This window comes from Pongo pygmaeus, chromosome 11 (assembly GCF_028885625.2).
Source record: "Pongo pygmaeus isolate AG05252 chromosome 11, NHGRI_mPonPyg2-v2.0_pri, whole genome shotgun sequence".
NCBI classification, from domain to species: Eukaryota; Metazoa; Chordata; class Mammalia; order Primates; family Hominidae; genus Pongo; species Pongo pygmaeus.
Genome location: NC_072384.2, coordinates 26,313,023 through 26,331,317, shown reverse-complemented (window position 1 = coordinate 26,331,317; position 18,295 = coordinate 26,313,023). Strand labels below are relative to the sequence as shown.

Below are 18,295 nucleotides of genomic sequence, written 5' to 3'. Positions count from 1 at the left end.
GTGTACCTGTGTGCATTGTGACCGCATGCGTGTTGACATTACCCACTTGCTGGCACAGTGAGAAGAGGCCTGGACTGATAGGAAATCTGAGGACTTTGCCTCTCATTTGCCTTGTGCTTTCTCTTGGGGCACTTTCTCTCTCAGGATTTTGTAATTCAAGAATCCCTGAGGACCCTTCCAACACTGACACTGCATTAAAAGACTGGCCTAAAGCATCTGGGGAGGGGTGGAGGCTGGCAGAGTCCCTAGCCCTTCCCCTTTCCACAGGTTGCCAAAGAAGAGAAACCCTCTCCCCAGAGTTCAAAGTGAGAGAGGACGATGGAGGTTTCTGGTGGGAGTAAGGAGGGATGAAGATACTCTGCCACCTCCCACAGACGGGGATGAGCATACTCTTCCATTTGAACCCACTGTGACATCCAGACTAAAAGGGTCCAGGCTCTGAGGTGAAGCTGGGGAGGACACCTGCATGCCTCTCTGCCCTTCTCTGCCCTGCTCCCCTGTATGGTGGAAGCAGAGGATAGTGGGTTGGCTAGATTGCCAGAAGAACGGCCTCTCTCATTCGCACAAAGGAAAAACCAGGCTGACCATGGAAGGAACTGATGGCCATCCCACAGAAGCCGTGACAGACACATTCATCCAGGGTGCAGAGTGCGGCCCTGGCCTGCATCTCCTGGACCAAAGCTCACCCCTGCCTTGCAGCTTGGCCTTTTTTGGGCCTTTTTCCTACTGTGTGTGTTGGGGTTTGGGGTGTCCTGGGGCACAGTGGCCTCCCCCATGGTATTATCTCTAGAAACCCTGCCACAGGTGACAGATGGGTGTGCGGGCCTGGGAGGGTGCAGGCTAGCAGGTCACTGCTCTGTTCCCTGGGCAGCCCCATCTAGGGAGCTTAAGAACTGGGTATACATACACACACCCACAGACATCAAACAGTCACTACTAGAGGCCATATACCCAAGCACACACTTCCACCTCCCAAACCTAAATAAATATACTCAGTACCATCCCTATACAAATGCCCACACACAGTACAACCCACAAATATACACGAACCCACGCAATCAACCAAGCAACCCCACACTCCCAAATACCACAACACCCTCTCCTTCCACTTTCCTCCTGCCTTCCCTCAGCCCCATCCATGGCCTTCCCCCTAACCCTACTGAAGAAAAGAGAGTTTCCAGCAAGAAAACAGAGACCTTTGCCCTCAGAAAGAACCAGGGATCAATACTGTTTAGACTCAGCTAGCATGTATTTCCTTTTAGGCTGAGGAAGATTTCAGTTTATGATTCAATTCAATCTTTAAAAAAAAAAAGGAAAAGCAGAAAATGAGGAAGTTGGGATGGCATGCTCAAGTATTTATTTCACTGCAGCCCCAGACCTTAATACACAGGCGGCTCACTAAGCCAGCCCCATAAATCAGAGAAATCAATGCCCGTTTATGATCATTATTAGTTTCTTTTTTTTAAAGGGCGTGCAAGATAAAGGTCCCACCAGAATCCTCCTCCCCTCTCCTCCACTCCAATCAGAAAGAAGGAAAAATGGAGAGAAGATGGGAAAGTCATCCTGGATGATGGCTTCAGGGCCTTGGCCAGATCCTTGAGGTAGATGCGACTTAGACACACATAGTCAAGGAGGAGGCACAAACAAAATGTTTAAGTTCTCAGAGCTTCATGTTCTTTCACTGAACAATGAAGAAAAATCCATTTTCCCATAGTGATTGGAAGATAAAAGTAGATAATGGGCAACAAACCAAATTACATAATAATGACACTCACTTTACTATACATTTTACTGATGAAATCATGGGGATGGGTGACCACCTTCTCCTCTCGCTGGGTTAAAGGAAAGAGCTCTTGGCTTTGATCTCTTGGATACAGGAAGGGGAGCATGAGGAATGGGGTGGTTCCTAGAGTTGCTGCTCACACCAACCTCTGTCCCAGCCTCTGGACCTGGCAGTCTTGGGGGACTTGGATATCCTAAGGGGCCATAATAGGGAGGGGAGAAGGGAGTGTAGCCATTTCCCAGACATTCAAAATAGTAAGGTTCTCCAATATATAGAGTTGAGCATCCTTAACATCACATCTGGATGTGCTGGGAGGGTGAAATGGAATGGGACTCTTCCTGAAATTCTGAGAGGTCTGTATTAGGAGAAGCATGCTCTAAGACCCAGGCCTCAGACTGTTTAACAGGAAAAGCCTGGAAGGCTTGAAGATTCCAAGCCCACTCCCCAAGGAAAGCAAACCACAGGCTTTTGACTACCAGAAAACAACTCCCCTGGACCAACCCCAGGGAAGGGCCCATCTCACTGCTTCTAACTCTGCCCACAAAGATTGGTTGAGCACCTATTATATGCAAGAGTTACTCCTCCAGAAAACAATGGGCACATGGAAGGAAGGAAATTAATTGCAATAAAGTTGGGAACCCACAGCAGTGTCAAATGCACCCTCCAATTCCACTCCAGCCCCCAAACCCTTATGTAGGGATTTGGAGGGGACCTAGGCTTCCTGGGATTGAGATCTAGCCCTGTTAGTTCCCTGGCCAGGAGCGAACAGTACATTGGGCCAAATCAGGGGAAATTTTTCAATAAAAAAGGTGGAATAACTAGCCGTTATCATTTCGCACAAAATCAATCCTACAAAAACAGTTGAGAAACTCAAAGGAAGAGCACAGAAAACAGGGTTCTCACACAGACACAAACCCAGCAAACACACCTGCAGACATTCCAGTGTGCAAACACAAATTCATGCATGTACACACAGTTTACTCACAAACGTCCAATTGTGCCTCTAATTAGAGAAGAAAATCAGTTGCACAATACTCACGGGTACAGGAATACACAAAAAACTGGTAGGAACTTAGGTGCACCAATATCTGCACATTATCATATATGCACACAAGTATGTGTGGACACCTGCCCGTCTAGCTGCACACGTGTAGGTATATACATACATATTGCAGAAGAGAGAAAAAATGTGGGAGTGGAATTTACAATTTAAAAAAATCCTGGACAAAGGAGAGATAATACCTCCTGAGAAGGAAACTTCCCTTCCTCCCCTTAACCTCTTAAGATCTGAGAGCAGCTCCTGCCCTGGAAGGATGGGCCCCGGTGTTAGCAGCAAGAGGCCAGACATTTCCTTCTGGGAACCCAGGGTGTCCTGAGGGCCCTGGGGGCTTCTATGTGCGCCCCCCTTGGTGAGGAAGAAAGTTAGGCTTTGTTGGGATGCCTAAGGGAACCCTCTTTGGTTTAGGGCCCAGACAAGGCAGACCCGCGCCCACCTCGGTTTCAAGGCCCAAGCAGCCACTCCGAACAGCTTTCCCAGCATTTGGGCCTCCTCTCCTCCGGCATTGCGGGACCAGGAGATCCGAGCCCCGCGAGGCTCCGCGGGCCGCCCCCGGACCTGCTGCTTCGCCAACAGAAGCCCTCCCCCAAACGAAGTGCAGTGAGTCCAGGCGGCCGAGAGGCCAGGCCAAAGTGCCCCTCGCCCAAGCGGGCTGTCGGGGACGGAGGAAGGCAGGCCCCCGTCTATCTCTGGATGAAAAAAATCTGCAGCAAAACCTGCACCGGGGGAATAAAAGAAAGAAAGAAAAAGAAAAGCGCAGGTTGGAATGAAGAGCAGGTTGTACAGGAGGAGACCGCCACTGGGCTGGGCCTGGACCGGTGCGGGGAGCTGCCCCGCAGCCCGGGCAGCGTTTCCGAAGCCAGGACTGGGGTTGTCGGCCTCTGAGTTCCCTTGAACGCTATCGGAGACCAGGCGTGTCCCGCCAGACCCTTCAGACCCAGGCCAAACCCAAATCTGGGCCGCGCTTCCCCTTCGCCCCTTCATTCGTTGTGCGGTGATCGCAAGGCCGGGCCGGCTCCCCGCCCGGCGTGCGCAGGGGCGCTGGGGCGCTGTGTGCCCGGACCCACGCCCTTCCCGAGCCCGCAAACAGGAGGGCCGCCAGCGCTCGTGAGCACAGTGTACACTTTATTTCAGACTACAGGTTTCTGAACATAATAAAATCTTTGGCTTGTAGCGGCGGTTCAGTCTCGCAGTCTGTGGGGTCGTATTTCTCAACAAGTCTCCGGAAAACGAAAGGGGGGCAGAACAGACAGACCGACAGAAGGGGCTCGGGAGGTGGGGGAGAGGAGGTGGGCAGACACGAAAGGAAACACACTCACGCACACAAAGAAAAGTCCCAGAGAAACCAGGGCCAGTGATGCGGGTCGGGAGGCACCGGAGAAGCAATGACATTCAAATGAAAAAGGCAACGAAAACGAAACTGGGCTGGGGGCAGCGAGGTGGTGGGGGAGGGGATAAAATAATTATAATAATTATAATAATTATAACAATAATAATAAAGGAGATTAATAAAAATGTCCAGCAAATAGAGATCGCTACACGTATGTGTTTTCCTTACCTGAAATTAAATATATACAAGGTCGTAAGCGGTTTGGCTAGATAGAGCTTTAAGGAGTTCGCAGTTTCGTCCGTTATACTGTGAATAGAGAATAGATCTTATTTTTCGATAGCACCTGTCCGAGTCTTTCTCCCTTTTCAAAAATGCTGCGTTTCAACGTCATTGTCCATTCTGAGGCTCTCTTTCTGTCTCTCTCGCTCTTTTCCCTTCGTTCCCTCCCTCCTTTGAGCAGATGCTTTCTCCCCCAGCGAGGGGCCGGGAGGCGACGGCGGCGGTGCCGGGAGGGGGCGCGGGCGCGGCGGCCTGACCGCGCGGCCCCGGCCGGTGGCGGCTACTCGCTCTCGTCTTTGTCCTGGACCGTGGTGGTGGAGTGGTTGTACAGTCCCTGGGCCATGAGGTGCAGCGCCAAGCCGTTCTTAATGCCTGTGGCTTTCTTGATCTTGGCGCGCTTGTTCTGGAACCAGATCTTGATCTGGGACTCGTTGAGGCTGAGCTCCTGGGCCAGGGTCTGCCGCCGCTGCTCCGTGATGTAGCGATTTGCCTGGAACTCCGCCTTGAGTCTCTGCAGCTGCTCGGCCGTGAACGCCGTCCGCGGCCGCTTGTCCTCCTTCTCGTTCTTCTTCTTCTTCAGCTTCCTGGTGCGCGGACCTGCAGCGGCGGAGAGGGCCGGGGTGGGGGTGGGGGTGGGGACCGAGGGCAGAAGGGAGGGGGGAGAGGGCAAAGGAAGCCGTGAGAATTGCATTGCCGAGCTGGGCCGCGAGCCCCGCGCTTCCGGGGCGATCTCGGAGGCCCTGCTGAACCCCTGGCTCCCTCCCGCCAGCCAATCCCTCGATCGAAGTGCCCCTCACCAGACCACTGGGGTCTCCGGGTTCCCTTTGAGAGGGCAAAGGAGCAGTGAAGGAAAGCTGCTTGAGGTTGTAGGTGCACCCCACACCCCAATTCTCACAGTACAGTCAGGGGTAGACCGAAATCACAACATTTCCCTGCGAAGAAGGCAGGAATCCAAGATGAGGAGATATTTGGAGCTCATCTGGCCCAGCCCAGAGTTGGGGGTCAGGGGCCTGCTGTCCTCACAGCCCCGGAATAGATAGGACTGGGACAGTGAGGGCAGGCCCTGGGGGAGTCGCCAGCCTGCAAACTAATCTTCCTCTCCTCCTCAAGAATCGTACCTACAGGAGAAACTACAATAAGACCCCATCTGCTTATAGCTATTGACCTCAGAAAACAACAGGATAGTGAGCCGGCTGGGAGAGGGCTGCTCAGTTCCAAAGTATTTGGTGTCTGCGCCCCCGCACCCCACCCTCCCACACACACCTCCTCGCCTTCTTTCTCTTTGGCCTAAAGGAAGCCTTTTCTAGGGTCTCAGGGATGCAGGGACCACCCCTTCTCTGAAGGAGAAGAAAAGGCCCTGATCCATCCTCATGACCCTGGCCCTGGATTTTCAGCCTTGCCCCTTGGATGGTGCCAATAAAAAAGGGAGGGCCTTCCACATTCCTCTAACTGGCTGCGTGGGGCAGGGTCTCCCTTATCTGGGTCTTTCTTATCTCCCCTTTGAACTGCTGCAATTTCAGGATTAAAAACTCCTGAATAACAAAAACAAGCCGGATTGGCTTTCTCTGCCTACTGATGACATTTGCAAAGAGACTGCAGCCTCTTCCCCCATGCATGAGCAAAAAGAAGGAGAGGGAGGGAGACAGGGACAATCCAGAAAATAAAAAAAAAATGTGCTTTGACCACCAGATAGGAATGGGAAGGGGGCCACAGGAAACCTCCTTAGGAAGGTGAAGTTCCCCTCAAATACTAGTCTGGGAGGAGGGCCCACTGAGAAAGGAAGGAGGGAAAGCGGGAAAACCAGGAGAGGATTGAACTGTTGGTGTGTGCCTCAAAAGCCTGCACCTCTGCCCACCCGCTTCCACACCCAAGTCTTCTGGCATTTACTTGCTGGGCCCTGCCTTGGATATGGTAGCTTGCTGAACCAAGTTAAGTCCCTGTCAGGCCTGTTCATCTCTAAAACTGTCTGGAAAGAAGGATCTTTGCCGGCATCTCCAAACCTAGCTACAGAGAGGCAAGCTGGGCAGCCTAATCCCGGTGCAGGCAGGAGCTTGGGGTAACCAGCTGTCCTATGACAAAGAGTCCAGGCCTAGCATACTGCAGCGACTCAGATCTGGGTCGGGGCTCATCCCCTCCTCCCCCAACTGCCCAAGCAGGAGAAGGAGCTGGTCCCGTACCTACCCAGGCCCATAAGAAGGAAAGTGGCCAAGAACAAAGCCAAGTCCCTCTCCAGAGCAGAACTGGGGTTTTGATTCGTAATTAGCTGAGCGGGGAGAAATAGCTCAAGAAATGCGCACAGCCCCAAAAAGGCCCCACTGCGCGTTCTGCATCCGGGACATGTTGAAGTGTTGCTGTATGTGTGTGCAGAGGCACGGACTCTTGTAATAAAATCGTAGTCTCCCGGCCAGCCCGAGCCGTGCAGCCTGACAGCTCAATCACTCTATCCATCAGGCGAGTCAATCAAAGCAGCTTTTCGGAGGTTCAGGGAGCCCGACGTGTCAATAACGGGGCTCGAGATGGCGGGAGCTGATAGTGCGCATCGATCCGCGCCCGGCCGGCAGCTGTGGGGCGGCGAGAGACCAGCCAGAGGAAAGCCGCGCGTGGCTACGTTGTTCCGGCCCCCTGCCGGACCGGGTGCCTGGAGTGCTGATCTTGGGCCAAAGCTTCTGCCGCTCTCCCAGACATTGCTGGCCGGGGCGTCGGGCAGGCCTTGGCCTTCTCTGCCGGAGCCCAGCTCAGGTCTCCTCCTCGGATTCGCCAAGCGCGAGGGGCACACGGAAAAGTGGTGGAAGAAAAGCCGAGAAAAACAGGCCTACGGATGCCAGAAATCTGCTGGATGTGCGGGTGAAAAAAGGAAAGCGCCGCGCGGGGAGGATGTGGGAGCTGTTCCGCGGAGAAGCTACGGAGGAAACTGGCTCTCATGCCCTTGGCCACGCTTCCTGGCCTGAGCCTGACCTGTTTTCTCTCCTCTCCCACTGTTTTTCAGCTCCAGAAAACCAGGGGCTGCCAGCACCCACCTTTTTGTCAACTGCCTTTCCCTGGATTCTACCCACCCGGGTCAGACTCTTTTCGCTACCCGGCCGGGGGAGAGGGACGGCTTTCAGACGCTTTCCTTTCTGTCTTCCTGTGTTTCCCATGTTTATCAATGTAAACGATCTCTCCGCAGAAAATATCGAGATGGTGTTTGTGTTTGTAAGGACACACAGTGAATATAATTTTTCTGAACAAGGCCTTCTCTGGTCAAATCTGGCCTCGGGACGATCAGGTTGGTGGGATTTCAGACACACATCACTAGGCCCACCTTCCTGCCATATCTAAACACCCTGAAAAGAAAATCACTGACTATGTACTTTTCCTAAGAATAATAAAGATAAGAGACAAAGAAGGCCCCAGGGATTCAGAGTTCAAAACCAAAGAATCGAGACTCGAGACTCGAGCCTCCTGTGCTACAAGCTGTAGCTTCTCGGGTGGTGGCCGCAGAGGCCAGGATCGCATAGCTGGGTGAACATTCGGTTGTGGCTGGAACTGGGGTGAGGAAGCAGGCGTGAGAGACTGGAGTACCCGAGGCTGGGTTTGCTCTCCCTAGCGCCGCAGCTTGGCGTTCTGGGGCGGTCCGCGGGGCCAGAAGGCATGGCGCAGCCCGGAGTTGGGTACTCACCGGAGGACGGACGATCCGAATAACGTGTGCAGTACACCCAGGCGGGCCATACGAGAGGCTGCTGCGAGTCAGTTTTGACCACGGGCCCGCCGTTGGCTGAGCCCATAAGTAGGATTGCCGGGTTGCCGTGCTCCGGATATTTGGTGCCCTGCGTTCCGGGGCTCCCCGCGCCGCCTCCACTGCCGCCGCCACCGCTGTCCGAGGGCTTGGCTGCTGCGGCCGCCGCCGCTGCTGCCACTGCCGCCGCGGCCGCTGCCGCCGCCGCCGCCGCCGCCGCAGCCGGGTTCCCAGCTTTAGACGCGCCCGCGCCGGCGGCGGCTGGCTGGGAGCCGTCGGGTGGGCCACAGTTCGCGTCCGGGGCGCACAGGAGCGAGGCAGCGCCTGGCGCCCGGGTGCCCAACGGGTGGACAGGGTCTCTACCTGCGGCAGTCTGGCCTCTGTCACGCTCGACCCGGCCTCCTCCTCCTGCGCCTCCTCTGGCCGCCGCAGCCACCAGAAGCTGCGGTGGCGGCTGCTCCTTTTTGCAGCCGAAGTCCGGCCTCAGGATGTTGTCGATGAAAAAGTTGGTGGTGCGGTGCAGCTGGGCCGCTGGCTGCGGCTGGTGAGCAGGCGCCGCGAGATGCTGAGGCGGCGGGGGCGGGGGGTGTGGGGGGAGGTGCGGGTGGTGGGCCAGGGGCGGCAGGCAAGGCGCCGCGGGCGGCGAGGGGGGCGCAGGCTGCGGGGACACCGGCACGCTGTCTCCATCGCTGCCGCTGCTGCCGCTGGCGCCCGGACTAAGGCTCAGGCTGAGGCCGCCCGGAGTCGCCGCCGCCGCCGCCGCGCCGAGGCCCGAGTCGCGCTGACTTTTAGGTTCCGGCTGCTGTTCTTCCATGCTCGGCCGCCCCGCCGCCCCGGCCGCCGCGCCGGCCCCCGCCCCCACCGCCTCGCTCCCCACCCCACTTTGCCAGCGGCCCGTGGGGGTGCGCGGAGGAAGGAGGCAGGCGAAGCCCCAGCTAAGGCACAGGGCGGGTGCAGGAAAAAAGCTCAGGCGTCTGGCCTGGATCGCTCGCTGTTATCTAGCAGATAGATCTCGCTGTCTCTCCCTCTCTAATTTGTAGACATCCAGATATGGAGACACTTGGCTATTTCTTTTTTCTTTCTGCAACCAGATTCAATGATTTGATTTAAATGGGGAGTAAGCCACGGCCAAAAAAATGAAGGAAAAAAAGAAAAAGAAAAGGAAAAAGAAAGCAAGAAAAAAAGAAAAAAGCTCCAATAATTTTTTTTCTTAAAGGGAAAAAAATAGTATTTAAAGTCTAGCCATCTTCCTAGGCAGTAGTGAGGGGTTTGACTTCCCCGAGTGTCACGCTCAGCTGTGCCCAGAGCGTGAGGCTGGCAGCGCCTTTAATCGCCTTTGCTTTTTTTGCAGGGAGAGCGCGTCTCCGCCAGCGCCGGGCTGGTTTTTTTTTTTTTTTTTTTTTCCAAAGCTCTGACAGCTCGGATCTTTACACAAACTCTCTCGCTTAAAAAAAAAATCACCCAGGCACACTTTTTGCCTTCAAACCGGAAGCACGTGAGTCAGGGCCGCACGTGTGCGGGGCCAATGGCGAGCAGGGACTCGCGCTGACACTCGGGCCTCGGCCCAATGGGCGCGCGCGGGACTTTGCGGATAAATAATCCGGGGGCGTCAGCCGCGGGCGGAGAGGGGGCGCCGCGGCGCTGGCCCTGTGCGTCGGGTCCGCCCTCCCCCACCCGCGCCCGCACCCGCGTCCCTCCCCCTCCTTCAGGCCAGGACCGAGGAGGGGGCAGAAGAAATCCGGGAGGGGTGGATTTTGGGATGTAGGCAAATGGAGAAGCAACTCCATAAACAACTTGTTGGAGAAATGCAGGATTATGGGTCTGTGAAGCTCCGGGAGCAGGGGCAGTAGGCAGGAGCCTGGCTGTTTTGCACCCCCACGCCTAAGAAACTCAGCTTTTTATTTTCTCCTGTGTCTCTGGTTGCTGTTATTGAAGGATGAGTGGTTGTTGTCACTGCCGGTTTGTGTGTTTGTGGGTGGGTGTGGGTTTGGGTGTGTGTAGTGGAGGGAGGGGGAGTGAGACAAGGAGGTCGGTGATGTGAAATAGACCTAGAGTTAGTTACTTTCAGAGGCGCAATTTATTTTTCACAAATAGCAAAATCTGAAAGGCCCGCTGCGCCTAGCTAGCGTCGCACGTTTACGTTTGTACGTCTCCTGCCGGCCCGCTGCATTGCTTTCCCTTTGTGGGGAATCCGCACCCATGCCCTTCCCGATCCAGACTTTCGACAACACCCTGGAGCTGCCCTGGCGCCGTAGAGCCAAGCCCAGAGGGCTCGGAATAGCCCCAGAGCCAGCCGCTTGGACCTTCCCTGGCAGTGGGAGTCAGGTCAACGCAGATTAAACTCAGGAGGGCCCCCGGGCCGGCGAGTCAGAACGCGGATGCGCGCTAGGCCCTAGCTTTTAGAGTTCAGGGTAACCTCTGTGTTAGATTTCCCTGCAAAGTAAAATCAAATAAATAAAAGCGCTGCACCCCAAGTATTTGCCCTGGCCAGCTGAAGTTGTGAACAGGGAGTTTCCCTCAATTGCGAGGTAACTGAATTTCCTGGGATTGCTCCCAACTCCCTGGGTGCCTCCGGCTCCAGCCCTGTTCTTCCCTAGTTTGAGGGGAATGCGGTTACTCCAGCTGCTATCATTCTCCCGTCTGCCGAGCTCTTTTTCGCTATTTCCTGGTCGAGGCACCCCCAAAATTTTCTCATAACCGGGAATGTGAGGGACGGGGGTGGCGTGTGGACTGAAGCTCTAGGCACCTGCGGGACTTGTCTCCGGAATCGTTTTGGAGGACCAGTATCCGGCTATGCTGAAGCCTGCAGTGGCCGAGAAAGGCGTCAGCAAACGAGGCCTTCGGGGGTGTCATCTTAGAGCTCCAGCGGACCTCCTCGCCCTGAACGCCCTCCCCAACTGGGACAGTAGAGAAAGGATCTCTTTGGAAATATTGTCTATTTGTGACATGCGAAAGAATCCCCCTAACTCCAGTTTTCCAGAAAAGTCACAGGGGGTTAGGCTAGGAGGAGCATGCAACTAAACCCACAACAAGCCGAACCACCACCGCAGTAGCTGAAGTTTCTCAAAAGGGCTGGTGGAGAGCAGGAATTTGTATTGCTCACCGCATCTTGGGAGCAGGCGAGGGTCCCCCAATTTCCGGGGCTGAGTTCCCGGCTAGACTTGCGCTGCAGCCTAGGGGAGAAAACCTCTCTCCCTATCGCTGCGCTGCAGTCTTCTCTACCTTCCCAAGCCGCCTCCAACCCCACCTTGGAGTCTCCCGAGTCCTCTTCAGTCGCACACCCAAGGGGTCCCCGAAATCTCCAGGCGCCCGCACCCCTTCTCCCCGAAATGGGGGTGGGATTTTATTTATATTTAAGTTCGCAAAATTGAAATCTTTATCCCGCAAGCAAGCGTGGGTACTTAATTAAATTCTAATTAGGACACTATCAATATCCTATTTAGCTGCGTAGCTTTTGTGCGCCGCGGTCCCTTTCAGCGCGGTAAATAGGGTCTCGACGCCTTATCTCGCCTGCAGGAGACGCCTCGAGAAGGGCTGCGGAAGATAATTTATAGGTTTTAATTACTCTTCATTCCGCCTGATCAGCTTGGCGTTCATCACAGGCCTGTGAATAAAACCCTGGTCAAAAGCTCTGTCACATCGCGCTGGCAAGACGCTTAATCAAAGTGAGCGGCCCCGCGCGCCGCGCGGCCCGGCTCCTCCACGTAATTTCCAGCCAGCTGATAAAGCCAGCTGAATAATGCGGCGGCCCTTTGGAGACACCATTTACAGAAATGACTTTATTGACGGCTTAACGTCGGTAATTCATTTTACCTTTCATGTAGTGGAGCCCGGATTTGTTACAGTAATGGGATGATAAATGCACCCGCGGCCCATGAGCTCGAGCTGGATTAGGCGGCACTCTGCGCGCTGGCTCGTCCCCCCACCTCCCCCAGGCCCGGCCTGGGCCGGACGCTCGGTACCCCGCGCCGCTCCGCGCTCCATGACCTCCACCCAGACCCTACGCCCTCGTCTCCCTCCTGCAAATGAACATGCTATTGGGAACTCTGTGTGAGCGCATTGACGTCTTGGCAAGCATGCGAGTGAACTGTGTGAGGGCTGAGTGAACAAATGTTGGCCGAGACGGATGGGTGAGGGGTTCAGAGGACTCTGAGTGAGCCCAGGATTGGGCGTGTGAGTGAGGAACTACGGGCAGGGTGAGTTGTGTGTACAAGTATGTGGGTAAAGGGTTAGGGTGTGTGTGAAGGATTGTATATGCACGAGTGGGTATATTTGTGTGGCGGTCCTTTTGGGGGTACTCGTTTCTGCCTTTGGGAGCTAAGGAATTACTTTCAACTTGATAGATGCCCAGGCCGGGGTGGCAGAGAGGTGGGCCTGCAGGTAGCAGGTGGGGAAGCCTGACTCAAATGGAATGGAGCCCCTTTCTCCAAATGCCATGTGCTCTTGGGCCGAAGGTAGGGAAGTGTGGGGGTACCCAGTGCGTATTTCTATGGCCTTGTAGTTCTGAGCTATGCAGTCACCTGGGCTAGAGGCCCACAGAAGGCCATGGATTGGGCTGCATCTCTGCAATAAGTTGATTGTCCCCAAATACCCTTTTCTTGGGGATAGCCCAGATAAAAGTGGAGAACGACAAGAAAGATAAAGATTCTGTTTTGTCTCAAATGCCAAAGTTGGGGGAGGGGTGCTACTTTTTTTCACTTGCAGGAAGGAGGTTCCAACGAGGCCTTCAGTGATGGGGAATTGGGTAAATAGGACAGAGAGAGACCCCAACCGTCTTTCCCTTCTCCAGTCCTTGGACTTCCTGCATTTTCTGAGGATAGTCAGGGGCTCCCACTGAGCAAAAGGCACCTGGCCAAACAGAGGAGAATGATGCATACATGTTTGAGGAGCTGCTAGCTAGGGGAGTTTGGGGATCATATAGTCGGAAGACTGGCATGTGTTTATTAGAGTGAAGGCTGAGATATTTTACCTTTCTTTCTCCCCTTTTCTAATTTTGGGAAAAACGCTCAGCGGTCTTGAAGAGCGGCCCGTGGCTGTGGGGAACAGAGTGTATATTTGTATTTATTTGCTTGGTATGTGAGAGCCACCCAGAGAGAAAATTAGTCTATAAAAGTATTGTGTGTGTGTGTGTGTATAGTTTTGTGTGGCAGGAGACCCCTGTATGTATGTGTTAATGTGTACACCCAAGTCAGCCCCACTAGTCAGGCATGAAGAAATGTATTTGCTGGGGATTTTGGTGTATGCTGTTCAGAAAAGAGGATCAGCGTGTGTGTCCATAGAATTTTGGATTTTGTGTAGGCAAAGACAAATGCCAGGGTCCGGCATGTTTCCACCTCTCTTTCCAGGATGAGGACCAGAAGGAGAATTGTGAAAGAAATTCTTGCAGCCTGGCGAGGGGTGTGCGCCATGGGCTGGGAGTAGGAGCGTGTTGCATGCACAGGGTGGTAATCGCATTTCGAGTGTAGATCAGATGGCGGTGGGGCCTCGTGGTGCGGGACATGAATGAGTTGTCGCAACACAATAGCGTGCAGCCTTCCTACGGGGACTGGATGACCAGCGGTTTTGTTGGGAGTGAATGCGAGGAGATTTCTGCTACAAGTGCCGCGTTATTATGAGCTAGAAGGTCAGACTATACATCACAGGTCCCCAAAGCCTATAGACCTTGGGAAATGTGGGGCCTCGAGTCACGTCATTGTACCTGACAGTCTTTTTCAATAGACTAATTCAATTAGCGCTCGGGGTTTCGGTCTTCATTTGGAGCCCATAATAATGTGGGGGTGGGTGGGTGCTGGGGATTCGTTGGGTATTGGTTAGGGATCCTAAGCAATTCTGTCCAAAGTGGAGTGGGACTAGGGGAGGCAGCAAAGGAAAAAAACTGGTGGGTGGGGGGTGCATGGGAGGCAAACCATGGAAAATAAAATGCTCTGCTGACAAAATAAAATGCTCCGTTGACTCCTGAAATTGGGGCAGCAGTTTTGTTTGTAGAGGACCCAGAGCGTTCCTTGAAGGGGGTGACGGACAGGGAGGATTTCTTTTTTTCTCTATATATGAAATAAGACTAAAAATGTCTGGGTATCTAGAAAGCCCGAGAAAAAGCCCACTGTTGGAGGCTGTCACCTTCGTGGATTTCAGTATTTGGATTTATGTCCCCACCATCCGGTCTTCCCCCAGAGTTTTCTCCCTCTTATCTGAGGCAGTTCACAGCATGGACCATTTTGTTCTAGAAATGGTGCCTCTCTCTCTCTCTCTCTCTCTCTCTCAAGCTCAGACAAACTGAGACCTTTCTCCTCTTGACTCTCCGCGGGAAACGGTGGAAAGGTATCAATGATTTCTGTAAATTGCACCCGGTGGCCAGGATTCAGAAAGCGCTCCTGGGGCTCTGGTTTCCTCTCTGAGCCCCGCCGGCTGTCCACAGGCCCGAGCCGGGCGCAGAGGGCGCCAGGGTGCAAACACCCGAACTGTCGCTGCTCGCGGGTTTGCAGGCGGCCTTCGGGCTGCGCGGGGATGTCCGGGAGCCGGACGCAGGGCCCCTTGGCTCGGATTACGGGAAGAGGAGCCTTCACTGTCCCCCCTCGGAATTTCAAACCTCGCTGAGACTGTATTACACAGCCAGACAGGCCTCTGGAGCTGAGAATTTTAGACTTCGCTGCTCCGGGAAGCAAGAGGACTACATACAATTCCCTACTTATTTTTCTTCACTTTAATCTGACATCCCGCGTTTTATGCTTACACTGAATCCTACCCAAACCCCAGAACCCAGACCCGAATTTGGGTTTAACCTCTTTCTCTTTCTCCGAAAAAAAGAAAAAATCCGGAGTTAATTCAATGTCTACGCCTGAATTTTCTTCTATTTTTTATTTTGCTTTCCTCCCTGTATGGCTCCCTCCCACTCCCCAAAAGATTCCCCGAGGTCGGGGTTCTCAGGCCTAGGGGACCCTCTCCCACCCCTGGTCCCCATCTGTCCGAGTGGCCGCTCTCGCCTGGATCCGGCTTGGCGGGGTTCGGGGTCCACACCGACTGGCCTTGGGCGTGTGAGAGTGTGGGAGCGACTGAGGAGGGGCCAGCGCGGCTTCCGGGTTCTGCTACCCCCACCCCTCCGCTCAGTCCATGGTCTCCAGGAGGTCTGAACCCGACTTCAAAGTTGGGAACGAAAAACGCCAGAAAAGAAGAAAAAACACAACATCAAAGTCCTTTGTGCAGGAACGCCCCCGTGACTCCAAAACCGTTCTTTTTGCTTGTCCCAGAATTAACTGTCTTCCTTCTCTTCCCTTTGACTCCTGTAGGGGTGCGGGTGGTTGTCCCGGGGCTCTTTTCCCAGTGACCCTGGAAAAGGAGACAAAAGTTTGCGCACCCGGCTCTCGGCGGCTAGGTTTTCTGCCTCTGCCGGCCCAGGAGCCCGATCCAGGCCGCGCCTCCCCTGTTGCCCACGGGGCGTGCATCTTTGGGACCCTCTTCCGTGGGAGGTGCAAGAAAAGCTCCGGGTTCCAGCAGAGGTCGGCGCTGCAGGGCCCAGGCGGGAAGATGTGGAAGGAAAAAGTTTAGTTCAGAAGGTGGGGCGGTAAGGGAACGGAAAGTCTCACGAGCCTGGGAGCGGGGGAGAGGGGCGAGAACCCGTCTGTCTCCTCCACCCCGCCCCACCTCCTTCCTCTTATTGAATCGGATGCGGGGGGCGGGAGGGGGTCACTGCAATGCCAAGGCCTTCTCGGGCCATCTTCCCTGTTCCCCTGCTCCAGCAGAAAGCTGGGAGGGGGACGAGTGTGTAGCCCCGCGCGTGCGTGTTTGTTCGTGACTCTGAGAGGCTCTGGGTGGGTGCGTGTGTGAGTCCAAGTGTGTGCCCGAGTGTGCACGCAAAAATTGCGTGCGTTTTGTCTCTCTAATACTCGTGTGGTTGCGCTTTGCTGTGTCGGTGTGAAAGTGTGTGTGCGTGTCCACGTGCATAGTCTCCATGTGTGCGTGTCAGTGAGTGAATTTGTGTGAGAGCTGGGGAGTGACCGAGGGTTTGGAAGTGAAATATGTGAAGTTGGAACGACCCTAGGCTCTGACCCCAAATCTCACCTTTTATCCTATCCCTCCCTCCAATCCACCCCCTCCACCCCCGCCATTGAACTATGCCAGGGAAGAGGAGACAGTTGTTTAAACCCGGATTAAAACAGCAACTGGTTTTTTGTTTCCCACCAAGACCCACCTCAGCAGCTCTAAGCCCTGATTGAGGGGAGGGTGGGCCACACGTGCCAAGGTCAAGATCAAAGGGACCTTAGGGAGCGCAGAGACCAAAAGCCCGCTCCACAAATGGGCAACTGAGACCCGAAGAGAGCAAGGGACCAGGTAGGGATCCCACAGAGGCCGCCACTGGTCTTAGAGCTCGCCAAATCCCGCTCGGAAGCCGCGGGCGTCCCAGTTTTGTTTTGCAGCCTAAGTCCCAGAAGAGAGCGCGGGGGATGACGGTCTCCTACCCCAGGCTTCCAACTCCACTCCGTTCACCCCCAGGAAAGGTTCACCCCCTTCCCGGTGGGTGTTGGAGGTGGGAGGAAGGAGGGAAAGTGATCTCTTGGGGCTGGGAATGTAGTGGGGGTGGGGGCGAGAGGGAAGCACAATCCCTCCCCTTGTCGGATCCCACTTAGGGCTCCTAAGATTCCTACCTCTCCCCCACCCACCAGGGGGTTAGCAGCATCCTCTTCGCCCCCGCTACAACTGTCCAAGCATGAATGGTAGTTAGGGGTAGGGGGCTCGGTAAAGGGAAGGCTGGGCTCACTTCCTGCGGGGGGACTGGGGGTAGCGATGGGGTAGGGGTGGAATACCGGCCACAAAGCCATTCCAGGCACGTCCCTCCCCTCTCGCGCCAATGACTCCCGCCCCAAAATTGTTATGCAAAGGAGTCAAGTATGTGATCTTCTGGCGATCAAAGCGGCAAAGCCAAATATTAGAGGCGCAGTCAATAATGGATGAGCAGATTAAGAAACCCATCTCGCGGACAATTATCGCCTCAATTGAAAAAGCTCACTTTTTCCCTTATTCTCCACCCCACCCCCATTTATAAAAGAAAAAAAATAGGCGGAAGGATGGGGGCTGGGGCTGGCAGCCGAGGAGGCTGCAGGGACGCGCGTGGAAGAGCCGGTGCGTGGGAGGGTTTGAGGGGGGACATCGCGCCCCCTAGGGGTGACCCCGGTGGGTCCGGTGTGCTCTCCGCGGAGCCGGCGGAGCCTTGTCCTCTGCACCCGGCGTGCAGCGGCCCCTTAAACAGTGGAACCGTGAGGCCGCTCTGAGCCGAAGGGCTGGAATCTGGGTTTCTTGGGTTTTATTTTAGACCATTCGGCACCACGCCCGAGCTCCCCCGCCGCACCGCTTCCAGTCCCCTTTCTTTCCATAGAGCGACCCTAAGCCGGCGGTGGGGCAGGGAGCCGAGTCTGAGCTTGCGGGCGGCTGACGGCCGGTTTCCCTGTGGGGAACACGCCACCTGTCGGCGCCAATGAGAACTGCGTCTGTGTGGCGCCCTCGGGGTATACGAGGCTGCCGGGAGATTTGTGTCTGAAGCCCCGCGCTTGCGGTGGGGACGTCCGGCCTCTTTCCTGGTAATTGACGCCTGAGGCGGGAGAGACAACGGAATTCCCACAAAGGGATCCTTCTCGGGATCTCCTCACCTTAAGACAGCTAAAGCTGGAGGAAAAGCCCCTCCGGGGGGCGGGGGGATGCGGGTTTGCCCTGCGATTCCGAAAGCAGAAAATACCCGAGCCACACAGGGACGGGCGCCGCGTTGGTAGTCAGGGCTACGTTCCTACTCCCTCTACCTGCCCCGCGCTGTGTGACCCTGGGCGGAACCCCGCTGCTCTCTGGGCCTCAGTGTTCTTATTCGTAAACTGAGGGAGTTGGATTAGATTGGTTCTCTCCCAACTCTGACCTTGAAACTGATGCTGAATCTGAACAGTGTCTGTAGACACCTGTGCCTTGCCTTCTATTTCTAGCCTTGAATAAATCCTGGACTTTTATGTGCCATTTATATCCTAATCTTATATATATTTAATGTATAACTGCTGCAATTATTGTTTTCTCAATTGTCTAGGATTTCATTTGGATGTGGTTAGGATGGTCCAAATTATCCTGATAAGTGCCCATTAACTTAAACCTTTTTAAAAA

At 54.8% G+C, this 18,295-nt stretch overlaps 1 protein-coding gene across 1 annotated transcript; it reads right to left on the bottom strand.

Annotated features, from left to right (window-relative positions):
- Positions 1 to 3,930: 3,930 nt before the first annotated feature.
- On the bottom strand, positions 3,931 to 9,577 carry EN1 (engrailed homeobox 1). The gene is made up of 2 exons (XM_054478785.2): positions 8,108 to 9,577; positions 3,931 to 5,046 (listed from the first exon to the last, which is right to left on the bottom strand). Exons 1-2 carry the CDS (start codon positions 8,976 to 8,978, stop codon positions 4,730 to 4,732), a joined length of 1,188 nt encoding a protein of 395 aa, XP_054334760.1. The 5' UTR covers positions 8,979 to 9,577; the 3' UTR covers positions 3,931 to 4,729.
- Between the last annotated feature and the right edge of the window lie 8,718 nt (positions 9,578 to 18,295).

What these genes read in the sequence shown, in the direction of transcription:
- EN1 (XM_054478785.2), bottom strand. Translation starts at nt 8,978, where the DNA reads ATGGAAGAACAGCAGCCGGAACCTAAAAGTCAGCGCGACTCGGGCCTC. An exon ending in TTCGGATCGTCCGTCCTCCG is followed by an intron (nt 5,047 to 8,107) that starts GTGAGTACCCAA and finishes CCGCCGCTGCAG; the next exon opens with GTCCGCGCACCAGGAAGCTG.